Source organism: Morone saxatilis, unplaced genomic scaffold (assembly GCF_004916995.1).
Source record: "Morone saxatilis isolate NCDOM2014 unplaced genomic scaffold, NCSU_SB_2.0 Contig16, whole genome shotgun sequence".
NCBI classification, from domain to species: Eukaryota; Metazoa; Chordata; class Actinopteri; family Moronidae; genus Morone; species Morone saxatilis.
In genome coordinates this window covers 26778930-26788168 of record NW_023339718.1, presented here as the reverse complement: position 1 = coordinate 26788168, position 9239 = coordinate 26778930, and the positions used below count along the sequence as shown (strand labels likewise).

Here is a 9239-nt window from a genome sequence, read left to right as displayed (position 1 = left end):
TAATGTGATATGAATTCCAGACGTAACGCACTGTATATGTGTTTCATGTGGATGGGCACAGAAACAGCTTGTGAAAGGGAAGTGATGGGCAAGTCACAACTGAATTGAATTTAAGAAAACCACTGGTCATTACTGTTGTATGGTAGTATTAATGTCATTTTAAAGGAGTTAATAAGTAGATATTATGACATGGGTTAAGTAGGGTTGGCACAATTTCTAGTTTACTTGGCTTATATTTAAAGGGACACTTCACCATTTTGCATAAGCCTTTGTAGCGTTTAGAAACCCAGTTCATAGTTTTGAATGGCGTGCCATTCCTCATTTTCCCTGAGATCGGGAGAATATACGGAAAAATTTTTCAGTGGTTTGCACTTCTGCTTCAATGATGTAAAATCGTCATTTTGCATCACTGGAAGCAGGAGTCCTCATAATCTTTGGTAGAGGGGTGAGATACCAAACACTCTGTTTGGTCCAATAGGCACCCAAATTTCAAAATTTATGTTACATTTCGACATACATAATATAACCTTATCCAATAAAGATTAATGTTTCCACGGTGAAATGCTTTTTTAATCCTGACATAGTATAGCTGCCTACATATTGTCACATGCTGGGCATAGATTGCATAAAAAGTATGTGGACTCCTGTTCACATACTAATTAGTAAGGCTGTTTTTCATTGTTGGGTATAGCTTTCCAGTTCCAAAGAAGGCACATGTTAATACTACAGCATAATGATGCCTTTTGGACAATAGTGTACATTCCACTTTGGGTTTGTCCCTTTTCTGTGCACGAAGCGCAGGCTCCTATAAGAAATTATTTCCACTAGTTTTGGTGCTGGAAGAACTATGACTGGCCCTGACATCAACCCCATCCAACACATTTGGGATAATAGAGACCAACTTTGAGCCAGCCCTTATCCCCAACATCAGTGTAGTGACTGGGCAATCTCTGCTGCAGGTTCCGACATCTGGAGAAAGCCTGAAACTAATAATATATACTATAATTTGGTATCGGTCCAACTCTGTCCCGAGTTGGGATCTTGGTTCCTCAGTGGACCTATGGATGAAAACATCTTGTTCATTTACAGTTGGTTTACAGGTGATACATTCAGTGCACTCAACCGGACCTCACAGCGTCCAATTGCTTCTCTCTTTGTGCGAGGATGCAGTGTTGTTGGTAATCCTACTGGAATTCTGTAAGGTCATAAAATTACTTAATGCTCTTTTAAAACACTGCAGGGACGTATGTGCACGATGAGATTCATTGTGCCTTCTGTTCTCCTGCATCCAATGAAATGCAAGAATCCTGTGCTTCTGTTTATTATGTTCAGAAACCTCACTGTGAGAAGTGCAAAGGGAAGCAAACTCTGCTCAAATATTCAGATGTTTATGTTGAGCTTTGTAGTATTGTACAGAACATACAGTGGTTTAACAGTGAATGAGACTTTACACAGAACACACCAGGACCGATAAGTACCCCGCTTATGTACAGAATGGTAGTGATTCTCACTGGAGTTATTTTTACTAAAGCCTGTTACCATGTACAGCACATGATAGAATCTGTAGAGGAAAAGTCCTTATTCCAAAATATATATTTCACTTTAGAAATAATAACAAGTCTCATAAGTATCGATTGTCTATAGTTATCTTGTTTCTGGGCTGCCTGGCTGATTTCTAAAAGTGAATACCTCGTTTTGGAAATAACACTATATCTAATATGAGGAGGCTATTTAATGATTGTCCTCGTAAAGTAAGAATGTATACTTAAATCCAGGTGCATAGTCACCTGTAATTTTGTGTATTAGTGGGACATGGCCGCCCTTCAAATTGGATCAAGGTGGCAAGTATAAAATATGTCATTAAACAATGTTCAAGGGAAAATAAATCACGAAGGAAAACGAATAATCTGGATTGGGGTGTTTTCATTTGGTAAAAACTGGTTTTGTTTTAAGGCTGACAATTTAAACATTAATCAGAATACACTAATTGCAATGTCCAAATTGCAGAACAAACATTTTTTTGATAACAAAGGTAAAATGGTTTACATTACATTTTATATTTTAATATTTAAGTATTTACTGCAGACTGAAAAAAAAACCTACACAACACAATATTTTGGTTTATATTGAAAGGTGTTATTTCATATCTCATTTTGCAAATAAGACCCTGTGTCTAACAATGATTATGTCTTTTAAGTTAAGGTCTTGAGGGGGTTTCACTGGTCTACTAAAAATGGGGAATATTTTTATTTCACTGTTATGTTCATTGGTTAGTGTTAAGCAATGAAAATAATATAAGAATGATATTCTGTCAAGGTTTCACACTCTTCACTACCTTAATCAATCTAGGGGGTTCATTGAGCCTATAAGATTGAGAAGCAAATCTAAGGCAACAGTCACTGAAGACAAGAAAACCTCCATCCATTAAACACAACCTTCCGATTAGGGGACAACCTGCTCTGCCACTGCGCCACAGCCGCCCCTAATGAAAAAATACCTATGAATGTTATATTCCATTTCTGCCAACAGAGCCTGCTAAAGTACTGGCACTTTTCTGACACTAGAAGAACCTTTTTTATGTCCACAAATACTGATGTGACCAGCATAGAGCACAGCAATAAGATACCTACAATTAAATACTGTTCCCCTTAAAAAATATTACAAAAAAATAAAATACAGTGACTTTTGCATTATACACAACACAAAGACATAGATAAAACACTCAGCATCCTTACACAGCAACAAAGAATGGGCAGAGCAGTTAGCCTGTTGAGTCATACAGTGCACATTGACAATATAATACAGCAGTTTTAACAGTTTTTGACTCCTGCAGAGGCTGCAGTGATCCATTCACACCGTATTTGGGGGTCCTGGATTCATGTTCCATCACATGAACTGGCTAAGAGACAGTCAGGAGGAATGCAGTGAATGGAAATGGAGGCACGTGATGGAAGCCTTCAACCATGGGACAAGAATTATTTCATATATATTAAAGCTGCAGTAGGTACTTTTTATAAAAAAATAACCGTCATATTTTCTGAAACTTTGAGTATGTCCTGACAGTAGCACATGAGACAGATAATCTGTGGAAAAAATCTGGTTCCTCTGGCTCCTCCTTGTGCTCCTAATGGCATTTGCAAGAATCTACCGGGCCTGAATGAAAACAACCAATCAAAGCCAGAACCAGATTTTTTCAGATTATCTGTCTAATATACTACTGTCAGGATATAGTGAACATTTCAGCAAATATGACAAAAAGTAATTTTTATAAAAAATATATACTGCAGCTTTAAGTAGCTGAATTCACAGGTGCTCGAGGCAATATCGTACAAATTCAAAATGTCTGATTCAGCGAAGAGGACCACAAGGCTTGAATTGTTTCTTCAATTGATTTCGCTTTTTTAAGACTGTTAAGATCACAAATTTCCTGTGGAAGAAGAGACATTATAGCAGAATAGTTGAAGTCATGCAGGATTAGAATTACCAACAAGATAAAGCCAGGATTCAAATTAGTGTTTCTTACAATTAACGCCTTGTATATGTAATGTAACACTGCTAAAAGGAGTTGGTGAAGGAATGGCTCCCCTGATAATATTTAGCCATGTCTACTCATGCAAATTCATTTGACAGAATTTGTTTCAAATGTATTTTTCTCCCTCCACACATTCATCTCTCCCCTGCCATGCAGAACAGAATCAGCAGTCCACAGAGAAAGGTTTTCAGTGTTGACTTGCCTGTCCTCACACCACCACATGGAGAGTGTTGGAGAATCTCAGTGATTTTCAACCTGTGTGAATACATTTCTTAATATCCATAGATTTTGGGGCTTTTCTTTAGTACCTCACATGATTTTGGTCCTGTGAGATTTAAGCTTGAGACGGTCCTCAAGACTCTTCAAGGGGATGTCCAAGGTCAGAGCATCCTTTGACCTCACTCTCCCCAACAGCCTCAGTCTGTCTCTCAGCCTACCTGTCCATCTCTGAGGCTTCAGTAGTTTCCCTTGATAGAGGATCAGTCATTGGTCTATCATCCACACAGCAAAGCACATGTTCTCCAGGTCCTTCACATATCAATACATCCACTGGATGTGAGGCTGTGAGGCAGGGCTACAAGCCTCAGATCAGCCTCTCCTCTGGAGGCACTTTGAGGACACTGCCCATCTCCAGCCTGGCACCGGCCACCTCCTGAGAGCTGGGGCTGTATGTGCCCTCTGACTGACGCTTCTTCCGCGCTGTCATGATGAGGAAAAACACTACCAGGATGGCCAGCAACACACACAGGGTGGTCAGGGGAATGGTTACTGCCAGCCAGGGGATCCGCTCCCTATGCTGCTCTTTCTGCCAGAGGACAGGACAGAATGTTAGGTGTACATGGTCACATCTTTTTAATTTGCCACTCAACAGAAAATGTTTATTATTTGTAACTAATGATGGTTAATCAACAATTTATGTATAGATCCGTTAAGCAATTATTTGATTTGCCAGGTTGGGAAAAACGCTTTTGACTAGTGTTCCTCCAGTTACCTTGTCTGCAGAGAATCTGGACAAAAATCTATTTATTAACAACCAAACTCATTTTGTATTGAAACATTATGTCTCCAGGTATAAAAGTCATTAATACAGCATTCTTACAACAATCATTCAAGTCTGCAGTTGCACATGGATTTTAGTCCAGATGCTCTGCAGGACCTCTCAAAAAGGTCATAGGTCAAACAGTCAATTGGACTGGTCCTCCTGATCAACTTAAGAGCTAAAAAGACAAAGCAAGTGTCACCCTTAAGGGGTCTGTTTATTGGAAGTAAAAGTCAAAGTCAAACAAAAGATAAACAACACTGAAAATGTAAAAATGCCTACTCCCGTTCAGCATGCATTAGTCAAGTTAACCCAAAAGAACTTACAGGTTTTTTTTACAAATATACATATTTGAGAGGGTGCCAATAATGGGTGCTGGAAGTAGGGATGCGGAGGGGGCTGTAGCACCCCCTAAAATCTGGCATAATGAAAACCATTATTTCATTAAAAGGTTGGAAAAAGTCTACAAACATTAGTGCTTTATTTTAGATATCCTGAAATGTTATAAATTTAGAGAGGAGTACACTACTTTACGGGAGGAACATATAGTAATGCTATTTTGCTGTTTTACAGTAACTCATACTTTTTCATGTATGTCTGTGTTCTTACCCATTTCTACATCATTACTTCTGTGGCAGCTAAAGAGTAGGTTCTAATTTAGCACATGTGCTGTGAAAGTGAATAAACCCAGAGTCAGTGTCAGTCTGTCACTTACGTTGCGCTCACACAGTGTGCCACTGAACCCCGGCACACACTCACACTGGAAGTGGTTGAGTCTGTCCAGGCAGGTGGCACCGTTGAGACAAGGGCTGGACTCACACTCGTCTATCTCTGCCTCACACCTGAAACACATCAGCAGGGTTTTAACAGAACGCGGAGTGACAGCGACAGCTCACACATTCATGGCCTTTACACTTCCTCCTGAGCAGCAGGTATGTTGTGAGGAATGTGCAGTTTGCTGCTCTCACCTGGCTCCAGTGTATCCTGGCTTGCAGGTGCAGTTACCTCCAGAGTCTCCTCCTATACAAACCCCTCCATTTAGACACTCTGTGTTTGCATCGCACGCCACTGGAGGGAAACGCCACCTATTGGAACCACAAACATACTCATTATATTCCCTGCAAATTCAAAAAAATGCACTACAAAACTATTTTCAGGGTGCATACATGTATATATCATAAATAATATATAATAATATATTTTTGATTACTTACTTATTTATTTTATATTTTATCCTATTGTAATCTAAATTTAATTATCACATGTTCTATGTGTGTAGCATGAAGGATCTACATTTCGCTGTGCAACCTTCTTTTATAATAACACCTTTATCTTACTCACTAATGTATTATTTTATACTATCAGGTGACCTTTAATTACGACCCAAAAGCACTTCATGTGAGATAAGATCTGCACAATTAATAGTTATACAATAATGATTTAAGCTGTAGTTGGCGAGATTTGACACAACACAACATGTGCTAGTTTAATTTAATGGAAACTTTTGTGTGAAGATAAAATTGTGCTGCTATGGTATTATTTCAGTAGTAGTAATGTAAAGAAAAGTACAAATGTGAATGGCATGAAGCTAGCAAAAATTACAATTTAGTTCATAAAGCTGGATACCTTAACTGTGGGTAAATAATTGTTATCTTAAAATGATCTAATATGAATCACGATTAGGTTACTTTACTTTTCTTTCCTCAAATATTTTCACTAAAATATTTTATTGTACTGTCTATCTGGAATATAAGAACATGTGACCAGGTGAGCCACCATTGTTTCCTGCTACAGAAGAGTTGAAACTGCGCAGCCGATGAGCGCATCTCAACTCACAGTACGTCATTGCCAAACGTTACTCCACAAACCAATGGGTGACATCACAATGGGCTGACGCTTGCTTAGACTCACTGCACGCTATCAGACACAGTGTTAGTGACTAGCTGGTGAACAACAATTAGCAGCTAAATAGTCTTTTCTCACAAGTTGTTGGAGACCAAAACAGCACGAAATGGAGGCTGAATGTGTAAACAGGCAATAGACACGTTTGCCATATCAACTTTATAAGGTGATACAATGTTGATTTTACGCCGTTAGCTAGCTCCGCTGCCCCCAAGTGGAAATAAAATCAATTGTAGCAGATCTCATATTGAGCAAAACCTGGTGTTTAATCACTGCAGCAGATGGGAGTCAGGTCTACCCCAAAACATTTTTTTATGGACATATTTAACCAAACATGTATATATAAACAAGCAACAGTGAACACAACAGCTGTGTGCAGGGATATCTAACTGTGCCAAAGTTTGATATCTACACAAATAAAACACTTGACAGGATGTTTTTTTTTCTTACAACGATATCATAACACTGCAGCCTAATCAGGTCAGTCGTGGTAATTCTTCAGAATGTGAGCCTAACATGTGCCGTAGAGAAACAGTAAGGTTTGTACTCACTGGCAGCGCTTGCCGATGTATCCAAGAGGACATGAACATGTGTGTGCTCCCACTGTTTCCATGCAGGTTCCTCCATTCACACAGCTGAACTCCAGACAGTTATCCACCTCATCCTGACAGTCTTTCCCTGTGTATCCAGGCTCACAGTCACACTTGTAGTCTGCCAGAAGGTCTTTACATGTACCATAGACACAGGGACCCGAAGAACACTCATTTATCTCCTTCTCACAAAGTTCCCCCTCCCATCCTGCACTGCAGCTGCAGTTAAACTCGTTAAACTGGTCCTGGCATACACCCTGGTTGAGGCAGGGCTGGGAATCGCAAATTGGTGCACCTTGGCATCCTATGATTGGCTCGTGCCCGCCAAGTCTGGAGAACCGGCTCATCTGAGGGGCGTCTGGTACATTTATGAGTGGGAGGTAGACTCCACCCACTCTCACATCCCCTAAACATCCAGTGTATTTCTCAGCCAGCCAGATTTTAGTGTCATTGAGGAAGTTTAGGTTGCCACCAACACCAAAGCTGCCACCGACTCTTTGCCCATCCACAGTGAGGCACCAGCGGGACGCCAACTGCGTGGGATTGACCATGGTCAGCTGGATTTGATGCCACGCTCCGTCCGCGATGACTCTGTCGCTAGTGAAGGCCAGCAGCTCGGCACTCACGCCGCTGTCCAGTTTGACCAGCAGGGAGGAGTTGAGCAGACCCAGGCAGAAGACCTCAGCTCTGCTGGTGGCCCGCAACAAGATTCCGTTTGTGTCCCGTGTCCGTATGTCCATGGTGATGTTGGTTATGGGGCTCGTCAGGGAGTTGTTGGCAACATACTGCAGAGCGTTGTCCTGAAAAATGGCTTCAGTTAAACCTGTGGGAGCAGAAGATTAGAAGAGCAGTTTTGCAAAGTTACTGAAACAAAGAATTGTGTGCTAACATGCTGATTCACAACTAAATTAAGTTTTATAACTAGGTTCAGGAACAAACACCACGCCTTAAATTCATCTCATTTCCACACAAAAAGTACTTAAGCTCACCTTATCCGTTCACTTTCTCTTTCACTCAGTTTTCACATCCCTCGTTTCCCAAACCACTTGGTCGCTAACCTAATTAAAGCTAAGGAAGAGACACCTCCCCCACTCAGTCTTGATTTCCTCCAGGTTCTCTTCCCGCCACCAGCTGACACCAGTGCATCTTCAAACTCTACCATCCATCCGTCCACAACCATCTTTTCTCCCCTAATCCTTCCATCCCTCAACCCTCACCCCCATCCGTCCATCCCTTATCTCCCTACACTATACCATCCTGGCTCACTTTCATCCATAATATGCAATAAACCATTCTAATTCCATACCCTTATTGGTATGATTATTGTTAGTGAAGGGTATAGTAGTTTTAGATGTTATATGATTGATGTATTGATTGGAAAACAGTGAACTGTCCCTGGAAGCAATATTTTCTCTTGGCAAAAAGGTTCTGAAGTACTCCTTGGTGTACAGTTCTTTTGTGTTCAATCATTGTTAATGGACTCACACTAGTTGCTTTGTGCAATTTAATAAATTTCACAAAATCCATCAAATCAAACTAAAACTGCTTAAACTGGGTCCATTGTTGTAGCTAATCCCCATTGACTTTTTCTCATATGGTATCAGTAGTAATATTTGAATTACATAATAAAGTAGTTATAGTGCCAATTTTATTGCAGTTTATTTATATTTACAAGTGGCATTTATTCAGTAATATCTATTATTTTGCTTTTAGGCCTAAACCAGACATGTTGACAGTTGACTGTGAAGGTGCCATTACTTCAGTAAATATAAAAACATAAACTAGTTGTTTTGTCTGGGGGCTAAGCAATGGTCTTCCTGTGTGAGTAGTAGTAGTGTAAACTAACTAATTACTACTGATAAACTAAACTATTAACTCCTCCAAAAAATAATTAATTACAATATATCTTTTGTTCAACAATCCAATCACATCCATGGATTCATTTTTGTAATCGTGGAGGAAACTAGTCTGAGTTATGGGTAAAATGGACCCAATTACCAATTTTGTGGGGAGTATCAGAAAAGTAATATAACTGGTAGTGTAACTAATTACTGTTGGCAAAGAGTAATAATTAAAATAATGATATTACTTTTAAAAGGAGTAAAAAATAATATATAAAAAAGTTTGAGTAACTAGCCCAACACTAATCAGGACTACACTGTAAGAAATGATTCTG

General features: G+C 39.7%; 1 protein-coding gene across 1 annotated transcript in view; it reads right to left on the bottom strand.

The window, feature by feature from the left end:
• Nucleotides 1-3503: 3503 nt before the first annotated feature.
• LOC118325825 (protein crumbs homolog 1-like) overlaps nt 3504-9239 on the bottom strand; it is a 28607-nt gene continuing 22871 nt past the window's right edge. Inside the window, exons 10-13 of the mRNA XM_035658664.1 lie at nt 7025-7886; nt 5540-5656; nt 5287-5413; nt 3504-4337 (exon numbers count right to left, since the gene is read on the bottom strand). Of these exons, the coding sequence (XP_035514557.1) occupies nt 4116-4337; nt 5287-5413; nt 5540-5656; nt 7025-7886 (1328 nt within the window). The 3' untranslated portion in view covers nt 3504-4115. The remainder of the gene's footprint in view (nt 4338-5286; nt 5414-5539; nt 5657-7024; nt 7887-9239) is intronic.